The following is a 22,820-nucleotide window of genomic DNA, read 5'->3' as shown; positions in this document are numbered from 1 at the left end:
CGAGCAAGCTCGTTATTTTTTCACGGTCGCAAATACAGCCCTCACGACCATACGGAGCACAGCCCTCCTACTAATTTTTGCGGGCCGCAAAAATACGGCAAGTGTAAAACCAGTCTAAAGAATAAGGGTTTGTGCAGACTGTCAGTAATTGGCAGTGCTTTGGACGCAGCACATGTCTGCTGGGTCCAAAACGCTGTCGGCTTTTGAAAGCAGAACACTGCGGAATCACTGTGCCCAATACATTGGACGGGTGCGGTCAGGAAAGACGCGACGTGTCCCCGACTCTGCAGGGAAGCCGAGGGCGCCAGTGGAAGCATAGTGGGCATGGGATTTCTTAATTCCATCCACTATGCTGCAACATCTGGCCACTGCGGATGTACTATAGGAGTTATCTGTACTTATCACACATTTATGCCATATCCAGTATCATATGTTTGAGATGGGAATACCCCTTCAATATGCTGTACAATATATAAATTCTAGAAGCATTTTTCATAATATGTCTCCAGATGGTGCATTCGTAGGATGAAAACAAGTATTATGTTATCTTTTACCTGCTCTGTTGCCGTTGGACAGTAACATACTAACACTACTGTTGTCAATATATTGATGAAAAGTCCTATTATGGTGATAAGATTTGGTGCAATCCATGAAGGGACCTGACCAACCAACCATTCCCAAAATCCTTGCATTAACGGCTCCAAAAGTGACTTCCCGCAGCTCTTATACCGATGTTCTTCCAACCTCTTTAACTGGTGTCGGGACAGAGGTGGTGTTGGCAATTCCACCAGCTTACTTAAGACACATGCTGTTCTGGAGACCTGCTCACAGTGTGAAGGAAGTTCTGAGTGGATTTCTCCACATCTTTTTCTTGACGATCTTTGCCCACTCATGGAGTTCACAATTCAAACCAAAAACCAAAGAAATCTGGAGTGAAGACAAAAAAAAAGGGACATCAAATTCATAACTTTGTATTAAACATAAAAGAAATGTAGGTGAATTCATTATGTGGCAATATGGGGCAGGCAATCTACCCGATACATCCATTTAAAGAGGTTGTCCACTCCTTTTAAATTGATGACCAATGTCTGATCGTCCAGGGTCAGACACACCGCACCCCCCGATCAGCTGTTACTGGTGGCGTTTGCTGGCTGGAAGTACTCACTTGTGGAGCTGGCCGTCTTCCGATAGTGGCCGTTGCAGGGTACTGCACATCGGCCTCCTATTGATTTGAATAGTATGCGGATGTGTAGTACCAAGCCTCGATTTCCATGACAATTAAAGACCAAAGATCGGTCTTAAGAATCTGCTGACTATAGTAGCCTGTTCAGAAGTTAGCAACTTTTAGATGCTAAATGTCATGCTACATTGCATCAATTGCTGAAAAGCACCTGAAGGTTTAATACACCACCTGACAGCAGTTTTCAATATGTTGAGGGGTGCCGCTTTTAAAATGGTCTCACTTTGGGGGATTTTATGACATATGGGACCCACAAAGTCGCTTCAAAAGTAAATAGGTCCCTAAAATATTAAGTTTTGTAAATGTCGAGAAAAAAAATTGCTGCTACAACTTTAAACCTACTATGATCATAACAAAATAAAATGACATTTTATAAATGGTGCTGATGTAAAGCAGACATAAGGTAATGTTATTAACTACCATACTTTTCGGACCACAAGATGCCCTCCAACCTTCGAGGGAGGAAAATATTTGTTTTTTTTAAACTTAACCATTTCATGATTGATAACGTATAGATATGTAATCAGTCGTGTGTCTGCCTTTGATGCGGGCTCCGGCGCTGAGCCCACATCTTTCCCTGCATGTGACGGCTGATCTGATCAGCTGCCATGTGCATCTAACAGCCGCCGCTGTTAAGTTAAATGGTGCTGTAAATGAATAGCCAAGTTCTAAATCTGTGCATATGCCCCTCCAGCGGCCTTTTTCCTTAAGACCATCGCAGGGAACTCCACGTACAGAGCAGGGATTCCTGCCTCACTGCCGACATTTTTTTTTTGAAACCCAAGGCCCGCATTTTTGCACTGCCCCCTCCTCCCAGCCCAAGGTGGGGCAGCGTCATCCCACTCCTACTGTCACCGCCTTACTGCAGCAGCTACGCTGCCTCCTATGAGCCCACTCCACTGCCGCGGCTCCCCAGTAAGCTACATTCGGACTATAAGACCATCCCAAATTGGGGGGTTCGTCTTATAGTCTGGTATTTTATGCAGTATGGCTATCTGGATTAAAGGGATAATCAGAGTTTGAAAATTGCTATTTTTTTTAGAATTTGTCAAATTTCTAATATTTTTATAAATAAACGCAGAAATCATAGAATGGTAGAGTTGGAAAGGACCTCCTGGGTCATCTGGTCCAACCTCCTACTCAAAGCAGGATTCACTAAATCAGCCCAGACACATGATCGGGGGTCAGCGGTGCGTTGCCATTACAACCTGAGGTCTCCTGGACACCTCTATGATTGCTGATGACAGATTGCAATGAGGGCCACCCTGTGGTCGGCGCTCATAGCAATGCTGTAATTCAGTTAAATAGAGGTGATCTGTGCATCACCTCTATGTAGCAGAGCCGATCAAGTAGTGGATGCTTCTAGCCTCCTATGGAGGGTATTGAGCATGCCAAGTGTAAAAAAAAAAAAAAAAAAAAAAAAAAGTTTAAAAATATAAAAAAAAGTTAAGAAACAAGTTCAAATCACCCCCCTTTCACCCCAATCAAAATAAAATGGAAAAAAAAAAATAAAACCTGGATATTTGGTATCGCCGCGCTCAGAATTGTCCATTCTATCAATTAAAAAAAGGATTATCCTGATCGCTAAACTGCATAGCGAGAAAAAAAAAGCCAGAGTTACGATTTTTTGGTTGCCGCGACATTGCAGTAAAATGCGATGAAAAGATCGTATCTGCACAAAAGTGGTATCATGTCAGCTCGGCGCACAAAAAAATAAGCCCTCACCCAACCCCACATCACGAAAAATGTACACGGGTCTCCGAAAAATGGCGCAATTCTTTTTTTTTTAAGCAAAGTTTGGAATTTTTTTTCCACCACTTACCGTAGATAAGAACCTAGACATGTTTGGTGTCTATGAACTCGAAATGACCTGAAGAATCATAATGGCAGGTCAGTTTTAGCATTTAGTGAACCTAGCAAAAAAAGCCAAACAAAAAACAAGTTTGGGATTGGACTTTTTTTGCAATTTCACCACACTTGGAATTTTTTTTCCCGTTTTCTGTGACTCGACATAGTAAAACCAATGGTATAGTTGAAAAGTACAACTTGTCCTGCAAAAAAAAGCCCTCACATGGCCATATTGACGGAAAACTGCGGTTTACCTGCGGATTAGCCTGCAGTTTCACACCTCTACAATGGAGGTGTGAAACCGCTGCGGATTCCGCACAAAGAATTGACATGCTGCGGATTTGAACCCGCGGAAAAATCCGCAGCATATGCACAGCGTTTTTCAGTTTACCATTGAAAACAACGCAGCTAAAGCTGCTGCGGACCCGCAGAGCCTGAAACGCTGCGGATCCGCAGCAGAATCCGCAACGTATGCACATGGCCTTAGAGGAGGAGATTAGGAAAAAAAAATTTGAAGCAAAAATGAGGTCAATTCTGTATTTAATATGCCCTATCCTGGTATGCGCGGACCCCTCATCCCCATCCTGGTATGCGCAGACCCCTCATCCCCATCCTGGTATGCGCAGACCCCTCATCCCCATCCTGGTATGCGCAGACCCCTCATCCCCATCCTGGTATGCGCAGACCCCTCATCCCCATCCTGGTATGCGCAGACCCCTCATCCCCATCCTGGTATGCGCAGACCCCTCATCCCCATCCTGGTATGCGCAGACCCCTCATCCCCATCCTGGTATGCGCAGACCCCTCATCCCCATCCTGGTATGCGCAGACCCCTCATCCCCATCCTGGTATGCGCAGACCCCTCATCCCCATCCTGGTATGCGCAGACCCCTCATCCCCATCCTGGTATGCGCAGACCCCTCATCCCCATCCTGGTATGCGCAGACCCCTCATCCCCATCCTGGTATGCGCAGACCCCTCATCCCCATCCTGGTATGCGCAGACCCCTCATCCCCATCCTGGTATGCGCAGACCCCTCATCCCCATCCTGGTATGCGCAGACCCCTCATCCCCATCCTGGTATGCACAGACCCCTCATCCCCATCCTGGTATGCACAGACCCCTCATCCCCATCCTGGTATGCACAGACCCCTCATCCCCATCCTGGTATGCACAGACCCCTCATCCCCATCCTGGTATGCACAGACCCCTCATCCCCATCCTGGTATGCACAGACCCCTCATCCCCATCCTGGTATGCACAGACCCCTCATCCCCATCCTGGTATGCACAGACCCCTCATCCCCATCCTGGTATGCACAGACCCCTCATCCCCATCCTGGTATGCACAGACCCCTCATCCCCATCCTGGTATGCACAGACCCCTCATCCCCATCCTGGTATGCACAGACCCCTCATCCCCATCCTGGTATGCACAGACCCCTCATCCCCATCCTGGTATGCACAGACCCCTCATCCCCATCCTGGTATGCACAGACCCCTCATCCCCATCCTGGTATGCACAGACCCCTCATCCCCATCCTGGTATGCACAGACCCCTCATCCCTATCTTGGTATGCACAGACCCCTCATCCCTATCCTGGTATGCACAGACCCCTCATCCCTATCCTGGTATGCACAGACCCCTCATCCCTATCCTGGTATGCACAGACCCCTCATCCCTATCCTGGTATGCACAGACCCCTCATCCCTATCCTGGTATGCAGGACCCCCATCACATCCTAGTATGATGCAGGGCCCCCATCTCGTCATAGTATGCAGGACCCCATCCCTATTCCTGGTATGCAGGGCCCCATATTCCTATCCTGGTTTGCAGGGCCCCCCATCCCATCCTAGTATGATTGGCCCCCATTTCCGTCTTGGTAAGCATGGCCCCATCCTTGTAATTGACCCCCACCCCCTGCGCTCCCTCGCAGCATCCTTCTCCGTTGCCAGCAGCTTTATGCTTGTAAGCAGTGCATGGCAGTGACGTCATGCGCTGTTCATAAGCAGAGCACAGCTGCCGGAATACTATGTAAGCCGGGACTGTGAGCGCAGAGAGCAGCGAGTATTTATTGCTCTTTAGTAGCGCGCACACAGTGTCAGCCAGAGCCTTCCTGCAGCTGCCGGGCGATCATGTGTGCCGATACTTAAGGGAAATGAATATTCACCTCTCTGGGCTTGGAGAGGGGTGAATATTCATTTCTCTTAAGTAGCGGCACACATGACCGCCAGCAGCAGCAAGAAGCCGGCGGCTGACACTGTGCTCGCTACTGAAGAGCAATGAATACTCACTGCTCTCTGCGGGCACAATCCCGGCATGCAGAGCAGTGAGTATTCCAGCAGCTACCCTTCAGCTTGCAAGAAGCGCATGACATCCCTGCCATGAGCTACTTACAAGCATTAAGCAGCTGCTGGAATCGGAACAAGATTCTGCGAGGGAGGGCCAGGAAGGTAAGTGTAATTTTTTTAAGGTTTTTTAATGTTTTCTGATGGGACCATGCATACCAGTATGAGGGTCAATTATAAGGATAAGGCCATGCACACCAAGACCGGGGTTGGGGGCCAATCATACCGAGACGCTATTAAAGAGCAATGAATGGATGTGGAATGCAGTGAATATTAATTTCTCTTTAACAGTGGGCACAGGAGGCAGCCACAGGCACCAGCCTCCTGTGACCCGCTGCTCCGCCAATGCCACTTCCCCACCACAGCCAGAGCCAGTACATCCGGACTATAAGACGCACTCCCCCATTTCCTCCACATTTTTGGATGAAAAAACTGCATCTTATAGCCCGAAAAATACAGTATGTTAAAAAACAGACACAATGAGGATTGAGTAGACCAGGAACTGTGTGGCTCAATTTTAAGCAATCGAGACAATACTTGTGGTGTTAGCGTGCTCTTCTTTTTTTGCAACCATTTGTTACACACAGTACCAGAACCAAAATCAGACTTCCCACCATCCTTACACATTCTCATCTAGTCTGTCTCGCAATGGAAAGTAAATTGCAAAAGATTCCAAACTTCAGACAGCTGACCGCAAGTAATGTGGATGGACCACCTGGCTTCCCTCCCGCTTATCAGTGATTTATATCAGAGGATATGCTGGAATCATCAAGCAATGGCCAACTTGTTACCTCCAGATTTACATCCTGACTCAGTCCACAGAGATGCAAACTAACTACTATCGTTTAAAGAAATGCTTCATCAGGAGCCTGCAACACCTACTACCTCCCTGAGCGCCAAACACAGAAGATCTGTGAACTCGAGAACTGCACTAAATACTTGCCATTAAAGTACGGGAGGCACATGGCCAAGAACTAGACTCCTTTGAAGAGGACTACAATGCCCTTTTGTTAAAACTAGAGCATACAGAAATTAAATCACACCATAGCAACATCCACATTGCCAGTCAGTCATAATGCAAGAACTATTTCCTTCCATGCCTATAGAATATGTAGATATGGATAGAGTTAATAATTCTTTAGAGTAAAAAAGATCAGATGGCCCAGTAGTCTGAAAGCCAAACTGCTTGCAATATGATTTTAGATCTGTACGAGGTTAACCAGGAATCATCCCTCTAACTACCCTATAGTTCCATTTGTCCTGCGATGCATCTAGCTCTGCTCCATCTAGATGGCAGGCTGCGTTGTTAGATGATGCGACTATACAGTCTGCCATCCAGCAGAGACACTGAGCAGAGTGTGCTACCACTGCTCAGTGCCTCCTGATGAACTCCTTTCACCTCACTGACATCACCGTGAGCAAAAGTTCACACTTGTGGTGCTGTCAGAAAGGTCCTGCGAATTCTCAGCCAATGAACTCAGTTCAACTCACTGTCATGCAAGCACCGTGGGAAAAGTCCTAAATGGCCTTTCCAGCGCCACCATGAGCGCGAGAACCTTCTCATGCTTGTGGTGACGTCAGTGAGGTGAAAGAAGTTCACCGTGAGGGGCTGAGCAAGCACGCACAGCTGTGTCTCTGCTGGATGGCAGGCTGTATAGTTGCATCACCTAACAATGCAGCCTGCCATCTAGATGTAGCAGACCTAGAAAATGGATTATTATCTTCTCTGTGGACAGGTGAGAAACACTGTTGCTTATTTTAATTCTGCTACAGGAGACATTGGCTTCAGTGGATTGGGCATTGATGAGAGTATAGCTGGTTTGGTTTAATTTAGATTCATGAAAGGAGTGTCATTATTTCAATTAAAAGACTTTATTCTGAGTGATTTTTTTATGCAATATCACTATGGGGTTAGTAATGGGGGCGTCTTATAGACGCCTCTTCATTACTAACCCCTTGGGCTGACGTTTCATTACAAAGGGGACATCATCCCCACCCCCCCAATTATCACCCCAGTTGGGAAGAGCAAGGCTAAGTGCCAGAATTGGAGCATCTTATGGATCCCACGGCATGTTTTTTTCCAAAAGGTATTAACAAAAAAAAAAAAAAAAAAGTAAAGTAAACTACACACAAAGCACTGATAGAGTATAATGTGAGATAATACGAGATTAGTTAGATGGATGCAAAAAGATTATACTTACCGTATCTATATACACACACAAACGCACAATTGAATAATATTTCCTTGAAACAGATTTGTTCTATGTAAAAGCTCATGTTAAAAATCGCATTGCAAGTTGGATTGCATTTACATGTAAATCAGATGCTAGGTGTTAAAAACTGGATTGTACTCGCATGACACATCCACTTTTCTGGACCAAAATCAGAACTTTTTTCCATGGTGATTGTTATGAGCCCTAACTTATACATACCCTCCAATCCTGGGTCAGAAACCTGCGAGTGACTGCAGACTTATCATTTTGGACTGGACATACCCTTTAACCCCAATGGCACCCTGAGATCATGATTGTGTTGTCTTGACGTTTGCCATGGCCTTAGAGTCTTGCCAGCTTTAGTCACCTGTTCAGAAGTTAGCAACATTTAGGTAGTAAAACATAACCTTTCTGTTCATACCATTTTGCATTAATTCCTGAAAAGCACCCAAAGGGTTAATAAACTACCTGACAGCAATTTTGAATATGTTGAGGGGTGCTGTTTTTACAATGGTATCACTTTTGGAGTTTTTCCCATATAAAGGCCACCAAAGTAACGTCAAAACTAAATAGGTCCCTAAAAAAATAAGTTTTGTCAATTTCCTTGAAAAAAGTGAAAATTTACTTTTACAATTTCAAAGCTTTAACATCCTAAGAAAACAAAAGAACATTTTTCAGATGACGCTGATGTAACGCGGACATTACGTAGTGTTATTTATTAACTATTGTGTTTGGTCTGACCATCTGGATTACATAGAGAATTACATTTAGAAAATTGACAGTTTTTAAAAATCTTTTTAGTTATTAAATGAAATGGTAAGAGCAGGAATACACTTTTTTTAATCTAAAAAGAAAAACAGAATATGGAAAACAAGTGGGTACTCCCCTTATCTTTCATGCCAGACATACTTTTGAGTGGTTGAAAGATAACCACCAGAATAAAAAAAAAATCCATAGGCTGAAATTTCTTATCAAAAGGAACCATAAATGCAGATCTCCAAACAGAGAGAAGGAAGCTCCCTTCACTTCAGAATGTGTCCTCCTATAGTTGTGGTTTTAACAGTCAATGTCCGAAGGGCATCAGGAATATAGTCTAAATAGCAAGGACTACAATGAAAAATGGAAAAAGCTCTACAGTGAAAAGCAGCACCAATAACCTAGAGCTGTAGAATGTGAACAAGCACCAGTCTTCTAGTCTACTTTAGTGGTTGCATCCTTTATTTTAACTCCTTACTGCCATTGGGCAGAATAGTACGTCCGATGGTAGTATCCGCCGCTTTGATGTGGGCTCCGGCGGTGAGCCCACATCAATGCCGGAACATGTCAGCTGTTTTGAACAGCTGACATGTGCCTGCAATATGTGCGGGTAGAATCGCAATTTACCCGCCCCTATTAACTAGTTAAATGCCGCTGTCAAACTGACAGCGGCATTTAACGTGAGCTTCCGGCCATTGTGACGGAAATACGCGCACCTCTGACCACTATCACGTGATCGGGGGTCATCCGTTTGTCAGCATAACAACCAGAGGTCTCCTTGAGACCTCTATGTTTGTTGATGCCAGATTGCTATGTTCGGCGCTCATAGCAATGCAGTAATTCTACTACATACAGGTGATCAAGAACATCACCTCTATAAAGCAGAGCCGATCAAGCTATGCCAGCTTCTAGCCTCCCATGGAGACTATTGAAGCATGCCAAAAGTCAAAGACAAATGTTTTAAAAAAATATTAGAAAAAATAAAAACAAGAGTTCAAATCACCCCCCCTTTTGCTCCATTCAAAAAAAAAAAAAAAAAAACATATTTGGTATCACCGTGTTCAGAATTGCCTGATCATAAAAAAAAAAAAAAAAGATTAACTTGATCGCTAAATGGTGTAGCGAGAAAAAAAAAACGAAAAATGGAGACGCTACGGGTCTCGAAAATTGCACAATTTTTTTTTTTTTAGCATACTTTGGAATTTTTTTTTTTTCACCACTTACATAAAGAAAGAACCTAGACATGTTTGGTATGTCTGAACTTGTAATGACCTGAAGAATCATAATGGCGGGTCAGTTTTAGCATTTAGTGAACCTAGTAAAAAAGACAAACAAAAAACAAGTGTGGGATTGCACTTTTTTTTTTTACAATTTCACAGCACTTGTAATTTTTTTCCTGTTTTCGAGTACACGACCTGCTAAAACCAATAGTGTCATTCAAAAGTCAAACTTGTCCTGCTACAAATAAGCCCTCACATGGCCATATTGACGGAAAAATAAAAAAGTTATGGCTCTGGAAAGAAGGGGAGCGAAAAACCGAACAAAGCTCCGGTCGTGAAGGGGTTAAGGACAGCTTTAAAATGACCAATACAAATCTATCCCCATACAACTCAATGTCAAAAGACCAGGGATGTGCACAGGAATTTTTCCAACTAAAGAGGGCCTTTAACTGCATTTTTTCCCCTTTAAATAGGAGGCGCTGCCTAGGTAGAAAGATAAACCCGGTCACTATTTAGGCGAGTTTGACTGTAATGGATTGTTTTACGTAGAGTGAACTGTAATTGTTGTTACCTTTTGAGATAAATGTGACATTTTAATCACCATTCATTCCATTTTTCATGGCAGGGTGACAAATTAAAAAAAAAAAATCTCTATTTTGAGATGATCACCCTATGGGACGATTTTAGATCAGATGCAGCAGTAAATAATTTGGTCATTTTTGTAATAAATGAGGTACTGCGGTAGATTAAATTGTATTTATATAAACATAAAAAAAAAATTTACATACTTAATATATGGGTTTCAATTAGCGCGTCATGCGTTTAGAACTATTCACCGATACTGCTCCACCTCTCTTCTCGGATAAGGGGGTGTAGCTTACTTTTCGCTCCATAAGCAAACCAGATCCCTGATTAAGCCTCGATTCCTGAAGTCACAGATCAATGAGAGTGTGCCGCTACCTGTTACCTGCTTCACCGTCAGCCATGCCCCACGAGCGTTTCATCTCTTCTGCCTCTCAATTACATCTGTGGTCTTTGCCTGCTTCAATCATAGCTTGTATTTCACACACCACGGAGCTCTCCTTGTGATCACTCCACGCTCCTTCACAATCTATAACATAACGCTGTAAGCGTCACTCTGTCTCTGAAGCCTTTATAGACTGCGAAAGTGCGACACGCCTCCGCAGTCTGGCTCCAGACAGAATGAGGCAGCCAGCGTTACAGGTAACGGCTATGGCGCAGGAGATGGCGGTACGTATAGACACTGCATTCCGCGATCTCTGGCACCATACTTACCTGACCGGGAGGAGCGTTGCTGCGGCTCTTCTCTTCCGGAGATCGGGGCAGGAGTGCGCGTGAGAATCGAGCATGCGCATAGCGCTATCCGGTGCCATTTTACTTAAGACACATTTGCAGTGCTGGGGGAGGAGTGTGGCGCCGGAGTATGCGCATGCCCATACCGTGCTGTCCGGCGCCACACTCCTCCCCCGGCATCCGACAGAACTTGACAGCACTGGAACACAGGAAAGAAGGGTGAATATAAATGTGTTTTTTTGTATGTGTGCAGTTTAATAGGGTGAGGGGTAGCATGCATACCAGGATTGGGGGTTGAGGGGGTACCATACATCCTACGATAGGGATGAGGGGGGACCACGCATACCAGGATTGGGAGGTGAGGGGGGACCACGCATTCCAGAATTGGGAGGTGAGGGGGGACCACGCATTCCAGAATTGGGAGGTGAGGGGGGACCACGCATTCCAGAATTGGGAGGTGAGGGGGGACCACGCATTCCAGAATTGGGAGGTGAGGGGGGACCACGCATTCCAGAATTGGGAGGTGAGGGGGGACCACGCATTCCAGAATTGGGAGGTGAGGGGGGACCACGCATTCCAGAATTGGGAGGTGAGGGGGGACCACGCATTCCAGAATTGGGAGGTGAGGGGGGACCACGCATTCCAGAATTGGGAGGTGAGGGGGGACCACGCATTCCAGAATTGGGAGGTGAGGGGGGACCACGCATTCCAGAATTGGGAGGTGAGGGGGGACCACGCATTCCAGAATTGGGAGGTGAGGGGGGACCACGCATTCCAGAATTGGGAGGTGAGGGGGGACCACGCATTCCAGAATTGGGAGGTGAGGGGGGACCACGCATTCCAGAATTGGGAGGTGAGGGGGGACCACGCATTCCAGAATTGGGAGGTGAGGGGGGACCACGCATTCCAGAATTGGGAGGTGAGGGGGACCACGCATTCCAGAATTGGGAGGTGAGGGGGACCACGCATTCCAGAATTGGGAGGTGAGGGGGACCACGCATACCAGGATGAAGAATGGGGTGCCATGCACACCAGGATAGAGGAGGGGGAGCATACATACCAGAATAGGGATAAGGACGCTATGCATACCATTATAGGGATGACGGGGCCATGCACAACAAGATAGGGATGAGGAGTACCATGCATACCAGGATGGGAGACCATATACCAATAAAAATGCTCGCCACACGGGTGTAGAACAGGTTCATAGCTAGTTCACATATAACAAAAGTAAAAAAAATAGGCAGCACTCAAATTAAATGTGAAAAAAAGTGGATACTTTACTGATCCTCAAGTGGCAACGTTTCAACGGTGACCCGTCTTTATCAAGCAATGTGCTCATAGTCAGTACAAACTTAAATAGTAGTAACACATGTGTATACAATTTCAATAATTAATCTGTTTTACATATTCAAAATGGCCATTGCCATAGTAACATTAACAAGTGCTCCATACAACATATGTGCATATGTCCGAAGATCGCTTAAAAAGACTCAGCTTGTCAATAAAAACGATCATGACACAACTTATGAAGGTACTAAGGCTTATATAGTTAAAAAAATTGGTATACTTTACTCATATCCATGCAGCTCTCTGTCACTGCTGGCAATTAGCTGTGGTCAGTGTTGTTTGTCGCTGCCCAGCTCCAACATGTGATTCATCACTGCAAGGCCGATCATTGCAGGATGCCTGAGCATGCTCACTAGACATACTGTTCAGAACTGCCATTTTACTTCAGGGCGCCACAGCCCTTTTGCTGATTCCATGTAAATACATGTATTAGTGCCTGGGGTTGCGGATTTACACCTGGAATGGTCACAAACCCTAGAGGCACCCACCAAGGTGACAATATGGTTGTGTTGCTGTTTTTACAAGAGATAACGACCTCACACAGTCTCTCTTTACAGCATTACCCAATCCTGAATACCCTTTCACCACCAGAGGTCACTCTCTATGCAGTTCCCATTCACTCTACTTCACACATACCAGGCATTAGTATACTGCAGTGAATTGGCCATAAAACTCATTCTATAGAAAAATGAAAAAAAATATATTTTTACATAACGCAAAAAAAAATATATTTTTTCATTTTTCTACCTTGGTGGGTGCCTCTAGGGTTTGTGACCATTCCAGGTGTAAATCCGCAACCCCAGGCACTAATACATGTATTTACATGGAATCAGCAAAAGGGCTGTGGCTCCCTGAAGTAAAATGGCAGTTCTGAACAGTATGTCTAGTGAGCATGCTCAGGCATCCTGCAATGATCGGCCTTGCAGTGATGAATCACATGTTGGAGCTGGGCAGCAACAAACAACACTGACCACAGCTAATTGCCAGCAGTGACAGAGAGCTGCATGGATATGAGTAAAGTATACCAATTTTTTTAACTATATAAGCCTTAGTACCTTCATAAGTTGTGTCATGATCGTTTTTATTGACAAGCTGAGTCTTTTTAAGCACTGTATATGCACTGTTGCACTTTGTAATCTAGATCTTCGGACATATGCACATATGTTGTATGGAGCACTTGTTAATGTTACTATGGCAATGGCCATTTTGAATATGTAAAACAAATTATTGAAATTGTATACACATGTGTTACTACTATTTAAGTTTGTACTGACTATGAGCACATTGCTTGATAAAGACGGGTCACCGTTGAAACGTTGCCACTTGAGGATCAGTAAAGTATCCACTTTTTTTCACATTTAATTTGAGTGCTGCCTATTTTTTTACTTTTGTTAATTTGGCTGTTTGGACACTGCTGAATAGGTTTTGCACCAACTATTTAATTTTGGTAGTGCTGCCCCTTTTTTTGATTTAGTTCACATATAAGCTGTGGAGAAGGAAGCAAAAAGCACAGAACAAACAATGACCGTGCATAATGTGTATCAACGTGGCTCACTCTGCCTGCACCTCCACAGCTTGCATGTTAAGGAGTGTGAAGTGACTGCTTTCCTCAAGATCACTACATGCTTCCTAACATTTGAAATTCACTCCTCCGTAATGAAATGACAACACCAACAAGGAAAAGTTGTGGAATTATGGAAATCATAGCATCATTAGACATGTTAATAATATGCAAAAACATTTTCAAAACATTGCAACTTATTCAATATCAAATATGAGCGCCAAGCGCAGAAATACACACAATTACATGATTTGACAAGCTATTAATGAAGTTATTCATGGTTGTCTAAGGAATGTTTTTCAACAATGAATGTACTTGCACACACAAAACAAGATGCGCTGCTGGCAGCTCCCTTTGCAATTGTTGACCAATGACATTCCAGATGTAGAGTGCCTTGCGAAAGTATTCGGTCCCCTGGAACTTTTCAACCGCTTCCCACATATCATGCTTCAAACATAAAGATACTAAATGTAAATTTTTGGTGAAGAATCAACAAGTGGGACACAATTGTGAAGTTGAATGAAATTTATTGGTTATTTTAAATTTTTGTGGAAATACAAAAACTGAAAACGTTGTAATCCACATCTGGGGATGAACAGTTTTCAACGTGGATGATGTGACCGTTCAAGATGAGAACCACTGAGAAATGTACTGCTGCTATCTAAGACTCAGTGACCAGAAATGACATCATCGAGGTTAACGGAGGCTGCGTTCCAAGGCGGGCCAATGAACTGCGGTGACCTCTGTGAGATCACCGCTCGCACAGTGAGAAAAAGTGCTATATAGACATCAACCACATAAAAATGAACCTCACTTGTCACCGCTATAGGGCAAGTGAGAAGAACTGGGCGAAGTGCCAGAATAAGCTCATCTAATAGGCGCGCCTTTTCTGGGTGGTAGCGGGCTGCAATATCCATGGCCCCTTACCAACCTAAGAATACCTGCTCCCTGCTGACTGCTTTAGTTTGGATTGTTATGTAACAAAATGGGGGGGGGGGGGGGGGGGGGGGGGGGGAGACCCCACGCCTTTTTTTTTTTTTAATTTAAAATAGTTAAAATAGCATGGGAACCCCTCTATTCTTGATAACCAGCCATGCAGAACCTGACAGCTGAGAGTTGCAGCGCCCAGCTGTCTGTTTTGTCTGGCTGGTTATCAAAAATACAGGGGAACCCACGATTTTTTAAATTATTTTATTTATTGAGCAGGCGCCGGCTGATGAATACTCCCATCAGCCGCTGCCTGCTTTCACAGTTATTAGCGGCATAAGGCGTAGGTTAATGGGAACAGTAGTTCCATCAGTTGATGTCAGTGGCTGGAGGTAAACTTTTTGACAGCATGGCAACTGTTGCTGTCTGACAGGTGTTAATGATTTTACCGCCGATCAGACGCAGTATTTGCCGCACTGTCATGAACATGACAGTGTGACAAACACCCAGTGTTCAGAGGGCTGAACCCAAACAGTAACATGGACTTCCTGGTGAAGTCTGTGTTCGGTGTACGTGCCCGAACAGTAGGTGTTCGGTATGGACACCGAACTTTACTGGTCGGGTTTGCCCATCTCTAATTAAGAGGTCTTCTAGAGGCAACGTCATATTGGTCCTAGTCCTCAGATTATGGTTTAAATTGACAATGTACAGTAGCAAGACCTCTCTAGGCAGGTATACTAACAGCTCAGCGTTACATTGATTTGGTGGTCGAACCAGTGGTATGACCCTTTCTTTAAAGTGTCACAGGAGCTATTTTCATCACAACGCCAGACTGCATGTTGCCCATGCTACTGTCAGAATCCAGCATGAACTAAACGTGATATACGCTAAACACAGCTCTGCTCAAAGTATAGCGGCCAAATGAATAGGAGCTGTGCTGCAGTATCAGTCGGTGGTTGGTAGAGGCCACTACAGTTTAAATGGATCTATGCTCAGAAGATCCATTCAAAGTGTTAACATTCGCTGCCAGAGCCGTGTGTTGGACCCCCACCAATCTGCTATTGAGGACCTATCATAGCTCTCTCCACATTCTGTAGATGCCGGATATATTTGAAAGAGAGCATCTGTCCGTTATAGCAGTAGCCAGAGCTGCCAATCTCTTAACACTGGCAATTCAATTGAGCACTCGTGGGTATGAGCGCTCCAGCTCCCATTGGCCCTAGAGTGATGCAATCAGTGGGCAGCAATAGGGTACAATGGAAGCTGTAACCTGTGAACGCCCCAAGGCCTTTCTATCTTGGTACTCCTGCGAAGCTCAACCACAGCATATAGAGCTAGCGCTCACTTAAGTGAGCACAACACTTACACACCTCAAAAATGGCAGCCCGCGGGCATGGGTGACTGCGGTCACCGTCCGACCACATCTCTTGTATTTAGACTGCGCCTCCAGCTGTGATCTGGGCACACCCCCTGGGCAGTCCGGGACACAGCTGTGGAAAAAAAAAAAAAAAAAGATAGACGCCATCATTGTGAAGCCCACATAGTATGCTATGGGCTGCACTTTCCCAATCATCGCTCACACTGCTCTGTGTGCGATGACAAGAGCTGCAGGGAAGAGGGGGTGCGAGGAAGCAGCGGTCCGTAGTGAGGCAAGGATCTGTGGCAGGGAGCAGTGATCAAAGCCTGTCATCAGTATTAAAGTACAGGCTGCAATCACCACATGTCCTGTTTACATCGCAGCTGGTAAATCATTATGCTGCTGTACTTTGAACACACAGAAAAAGATGCCACGCTGTATGGGAGCGGAGGAAAGGTGAGTACAAGCGTTTTTTTCCTGGGGCCCTATATGAGGCCACGGTATACTCTGGGACACAATTTACAGAGGGCAGCGTAACTCAGCAATTCTGATGAGTGATGTAGTTACTAACATCACCGCTCATCACAGCCACCAAGTCTCAGAGTGTAGCAGGACTCGGAGAGGCTGCTGCTACAGCCTATGGAGCTTCATTCTCTGAATGAGGCGTCATAGTCTTTGGACATCAGTTTTGGGGATTTTTTTTTATTTTTTTCATTACTAACCCCAGGGGTTGATGGTAGCTGTGATTTCTGACAACGTGCCAAGGAAATCAGGAAGAGCCAGGCAAAGCAGGGCTGTGGAGTCGGAGTCGGTATAAAATGGACCGACTCAGACTCCTAAAATATATAATAAATTGGGTACAGTAATTCAATGCAGGATGTGCTGAATATTTTTTCATAGGAATTTGGGAAAGTTATGACATGTCCTATAAATGGCTGTTCTATTCCTGATCTAAGGCTACATTCACACACAGTGTTTTTGCTGCTTTTTTTGCGGATATGTTTTTCAGCTGCAAAAGCAGATCAGCTTTTTAAAAAACCGCATCACCTGAAAGGTTTTTGAGCTCATAGATAATGTTTTCAATAGCAAAAGCAGATAAGAAATCTGCTCTATCCATATATCCATTTCTTATCTGTACCAAAAAGAATGAAAGCCGGGTAGCACACAGACTAACACTCCTTTTTCTTTTTAGCACCAGTCAGGTATACCTCATAGCTGCCCAAAAGGACGCCCAGGACAGGCATTGCTCGTCTTCAGTAACACATCAACATCAATTGATAGTTGGAATAAATAGACTGCATTCACCACATCTTAAGGTGCAGGCTTTATTTTCAAGTGTAGGGGTGTGCAGTATAAGGTTCTGCGGCAGCCGAGGTGTGCAGTATGAGATTCTGCCCCCCCCCTAGTTTTGATCCTGGCTAAAACTGTTTCTTATAGATATGGCAAACCCTCAGGTAACCCTACATGAAGGTCAATGGACACAGGTGGCTGAATTGAAGGAATTTCTTAATCACCTATTTACCGTGACTACAAAATTACAAGCTGAGGATTTAACTCCTGGCATTTTCATAAGGGAGTGGAAGAACTTGCTATTTTGCCTGTCCCAAAGAGGAGATTTAATCGCAGATGGCATTTCTGCTTCAATGAAAAGGAGAGAGACACAGCTATTGGAAAATAAAACTTTTCTGGCAGCTGTTTATGTGGACCCAAGTCATCGTATATTGCTTGATGATCAACAGCTTACTAAAGGAAAAGAAGCTCTGACTGAGGTAGCCTTTAGGATGAGTGGCCTACAGGAGGACTGCCAGGCGCAAGAGGACTTGGGTCCTGACAGTGCTACTGCTGCCATATCTTCATACTCATCAGATGAGGAGTTTGACTTTGACAAGTATTTGGATGATATGGAGCAGGCAAAGCAAGGAAAAAGATTTCACTCCGTCTCCTATAGCAAGCAGATTGACCATATTTCAGCAAAATGTTTCACTTGCTCTCAAAGAAAAATTCAACCGTTCATCAAAACTGACTGTGCATGAGGCAATTCCTTTATACTTGGAAATTGTTAGAGATGTTGCCCATGTGGTTACGGCTTTGCCTCCAACCCAAGTTAGTGTAGAGAGGTTGTTCTCTAGCCTTAAAATTATTAGGTCAGATTTGAGGTCATCTATGAAGGAGGATCTGATGGAGGCAATTCTAGTTCTTAGAACAAATTCATAGACTGCAGAAATGTTATTTAGAATGTTTTTGTTGAAAATTGTTTTTTGACACTTAGTTTATTACATAGTGTATATATATATATATGTAATCGATATTACATAGTGTATTACATATTTACAATTTATTACAGTTTGTGTTCTAAAGTTGTATTACAATAAATATATATTATGTTCTATCTAAATGTCTTGATTATTGTATCATAAAAATGATTAAATGTCTGATGTTCACATTGTACTACAATAAATTTTTCACTTAAATATAAGCAATATATGTGGGAGTCGGAGTCGTGGAGTCGGTGGAAGGGAAATTGAGGAGTCAGAGTCGCAGGTTTGGCTTACCGACGCCACATCCCTGAAAAGCGTCAGAATTATAATCTAATGTAATGTGCCACTTCTGTGGTGGCTGCAGGGTGATGTTTTTAGACTGGGAAGGGCCCAATATCCAGGGACCTTCCCAGCCTGATTTCAGCCAACAACTGTTGGCTTTACCCTAGCTGATTATCAAAACTAGGGGGGACTCCTGTGTGGTTTTTAAATTTATTAGTAAAAACAAGCCTACACACCCTTTTGTGCTACATGAAAGGCACTAAAAGAGTGCAAGTTTATTATATGTAGGGGCCTGTGAAATAATATATCTACAGGACTTCTATGTGGGCCCATTATACTGAGCAGCACTATGTGGGGCCCAATGTACTACGTGGAGAATCTATTGGGTTCAATAGCACAAAAAATACTTTGTAAGGACTGCAAAGTTTCAAGATATGCGCTTTTGTGACTCTGTTAAATATATATTTTTTTGTGGGGAGACGACAATTGTGTGACCCTGCTCTGTCCACTTCTATGGCAGTAGTAATGTAGTGGATGGAGCGGGGTCACGCATTACACCACTGCTCCCAGAATCTATGGGAGCCGTGGATGCAATGTGTGACCCCGAGCCAGCCACTTTTATGGAAGCAGTGGGGTAATGAGTGACCCTGTTACGTCAACTTACATGGGAGCAGTGGTGCAATATATGACCCAGCACCGTCTAGTTTCTATAGGGGTTGTAATACAGTGGATTAAGTGGGGTCACATATTACACCATTGCTCCCAAAGAAGTGGACAGAGTGGGGTCACATTACAGTACTGCTCTTCTCTTCAACCTATCCCTAACTTCTGGTACCTTCCCCTCTGCCTTCAAACATGCCACCATAACACCCATCCTCAAAAAAAAAAAAAAAAAATCATCAAACCTTGACCCAACTGCTATGCCCAGCTATCGCCCCATATCACTGCTCCCGTTTGCTTCCAAACTCCTTGAACAGCATGTCCATGCTCAACTTTCCTCCCACCTCTCATCTAACTCCCTCCTTGACATCCTGCAATCTGGCTTCCGCCCCCATCACTCCACTGAAACTGCCCTGACCAAAATTACTAATGACTTACTCACAGCCAAAGCTAACAGACAGTTCTCCATCCTCCTCCTTCTTGACCTGTCATCTGCCTTTGACACAGTTGACCACTGCCTACTGCTACAGATTCTTTCTTCCCTTGGCATCAAAGACCTTGCCCTGTCCTGGATTTCCTCATACCTTTCTGACCGCACATTCAGCTTTTCCCACTCCCACACTACCTCCTCATCCCGCCCCCTCTCTGTTGGGAGTCCCCCAAGGCTCTGTCCTGGGGCCCCTACTTTTTTCCATCTATACTCTTGGCCTAGGACAACTCAAAGTCCCATGGCTTCCAGTACCACCTTTATGCAGATGACACTCAGATCTACCTTTCTGGCCCAGATGTCACCTCTCTGCTGTCCAGAATGTGTGTCTATCAGCCATATCCTCATTTTTCACCTCTCGCTTCCTAAAACTCAACGTAGACAAAACTGACATCTTTCCTCCATCTCGCGTATCTTCCCTACCCGATCTATTATGGTAAACGGCATCACGCTCTCTCCCGCACCTGAAATCCGCTGCCTCGGAGTAACTCTCGACTCTGCCCTGTCCTTCAAACCACACGTCCAATCTCTTGCCACCTCCGACTCAAAAATATTTCCAGAATCCGTCCCTTCCTCAGTCCTCAATCTACTAAAACTCTTGTACATGCCTTCATCATCTCCCGCCTTGACTACTGCAACACTCTCCTCTGTGGCCTCCCTGCTAACTCTCTTGCACCACTCCAGTCTGTCCTCAATTCTTCTGCCCGACTACTCCACCTCTCTCCTCGCTACTCCCCTGTCTCCCCCTCTGCAAATCCCTCCATTGGCTCCCAATTCCCCAACGAATCCAGTTCAAACTACTAACACTGACCTACAAAGCCATCCACAACCTTTCCCCTCCCTATATCTCTGAACTAATCTCCCAAGATCTTCCCTCACGTAGTCTTCGATCCTCCCAAGACCTCCTACTCTCCTCCACACTTATTCGTTCCTCACACAACCGCCTCCAAGATTTCTCCCAAATATCCCCTATCCTCTGAAATGCCATGCCTCAAATGTCCGATTATCCACCACCCTCGGATCCTTCAAACGGAACCTGAAAACCCATCTTACAGGAAAGCTTACAGCCTGCAATGACCATTCTGCCGCCTCACCACCGCCTGAGCTGCCGCCTCATCACAACCACCAGAGTTGCTGCATCCCCGACCTTCTGTCTCTTCCCCACTATCCCATAGAATGTAAGTCCACAAGGACAGGGTCCCCTCCCCTCTGTACCAGTCTGTCATTGTAAATTTGTTTACTGTTAACGATATCTATAACTTTGTATGTAACCCCCTTCTCATGTACAGCACCATGGAATTAATGGCGCTATATAAATAAATAATAATAAAATAGAAGTGGACAGAATGAGGTCACGAATTACACCACTGCTACCATAGAAGTGGACGGAGCTGGGTCACACATTACATATTGCGTATCTAATACTGTGTGATACACACCACTGAGCTCAAAATCTAATCCCAGACCAAAACGGCCTCAAAAAAATAAGCCCTCTCAGCTTCAATGGAATTTTATACATTTTTTTTTCTTCAAATTTTGGATCTTTTTTTTCCACTAGCAAACTACAAAAAGAAAATTGTAGTGACTTGGTGAATCATGCTGTCAGGTCATTTTAGAATGAACGGTATAAAAACAAGACCCAAAAGACAATAGGGAAGTTGCAGTTTTTCAGCTCATTTGGAATTAATTTTCTTGTTTTTCAGAACATGACATATTAAAATGAATGATGCAATTTAAAACTACAACTCGTCCCACAAAGAAGCAGGCATCATATTGCTATATCAACAGAATAAAAGAAAAAAAAAAATTAAAAAAAAAGGATTATGACTCTCGGTAGAAGGGAAGGAAAAAAATTAGACTATAAAAATTGTCCTGTCTCAGAAGGCTTAAAGGGAACCCATAATCTGATTTATGGTGCCTGAAACGCAGCAGTGTATGTTTTACTGGGACACGCAGTGTTCTTTTAAAGGACTAAGAATAGACGGCCATGGACTACACATCTCATAACTATTCCAGGCCAGATCACCAGCGTCCTCTCCCTGTCCCCCCATCCCTCGACTGACATATCTACCTATGCACACCCACAGAAAGACCTTTCAATAAAGGGCAGTACTAACTCAGGAAAACTTGGATTCATGCTGTCATTAAACCATAAACCAAGCCGAATCTATTAAAGAGCAATCTAACCTTTTCTAAATTTAAGGTCATTTTTTTGTCCTTAATTTCAAGCAGATTGGTGGCGGTCTGGTTCCTAAGTCACCCACTGATTGCTCCAAAACCCCCTTGTGAAGGGCACAGGTCCGGAGAGAGAAAGACTGACAAGTTGCACGGCATAAAACATTTCTATGACTGGTTTGTGACTGCTATTGTAAGTACGGTAAGCGGTCCAGGTGCTGAGCACAAAACATTTAGATGAATTTGAGCTGATGAATTGAAAAGAAGATAAAAAAATGAATAAAAACTATTAAAACCACAACTCTTTTTGGCTGTGAACAGCCTTCGTCAGGTGCCTGCTGTAGTTCTCATTGCTTTGTGAGCTTTATTCAAGGTAGAAAACGTCCAGAAATGGACAAGTCCCACTGGGGTTTTCTGAGAATGTAAAACAAATTCACATAGACATGATAAATCCCCAGTGGCCCCAGCACTGATGCTCAGGTGGTCTAAAGCAATCTTGGCCCTAAGAAAGGAAGAAAACTCTGACAGTCTGTTAGCAGCCAAAACGCATTGTGGTTGTAATAAGGTTTTTTTTCATTTTTTTTTAATCATGTTTTATATTCACCAACGGGATTTTTTCCCACTTTGTTTGGGAGTGCCTCGCACCTGGGCCCTTTACCTGCCAGTGGAGTCTCCCTACAGCACACCTTGTGGGCTGCACTCCCTCCTCTCCAGCATATAGATAGATGGAGTGGTGCCTAAGCAGCACCAGGTGAGATACATCACTCGCCATCACACTTACGACGCTCAGAAAGTGATACTTTCTCTCCATATTTGCTGTTGGG

General features: G+C 44.4%; 1 protein-coding gene across 2 annotated transcripts in view; it reads right to left on the bottom strand.

The window, feature by feature from the left end:
* Nucleotides 1–22,820, bottom strand: part of LOC141073698 (choline/ethanolaminephosphotransferase 1) — a 66,810-nt gene that overhangs the window by 38,224 nt on the left and 5,766 nt on the right. For both annotated transcript variants that reach the window (XM_073561050.1, XM_073561049.1), the window contains exon 2: nucleotides 555–927. In XM_073561050.1, the coding sequence (XP_073417151.1) occupies nucleotides 555–893 (339 nt within the window). In that variant the 5' untranslated portion in view covers nucleotides 894–927. The remainder of the gene's footprint in view (nucleotides 1–554; nucleotides 928–22,820) is intronic.

The sequence above is a fragment of the Dendrobates tinctorius genome, unplaced genomic scaffold, assembly GCF_039654945.1.
Source record: "Dendrobates tinctorius isolate UK_male_01 unplaced genomic scaffold, ASM3965494v1 ptg000312l, whole genome shotgun sequence".
Classification (NCBI taxonomy): Eukaryota; Metazoa; Chordata; class Amphibia; order Anura; family Dendrobatidae; genus Dendrobates; species Dendrobates tinctorius.
The sequence above is the reverse complement of the archived record's forward strand: the minus strand, read 5'-3'. Positions and strand labels throughout refer to the sequence as shown.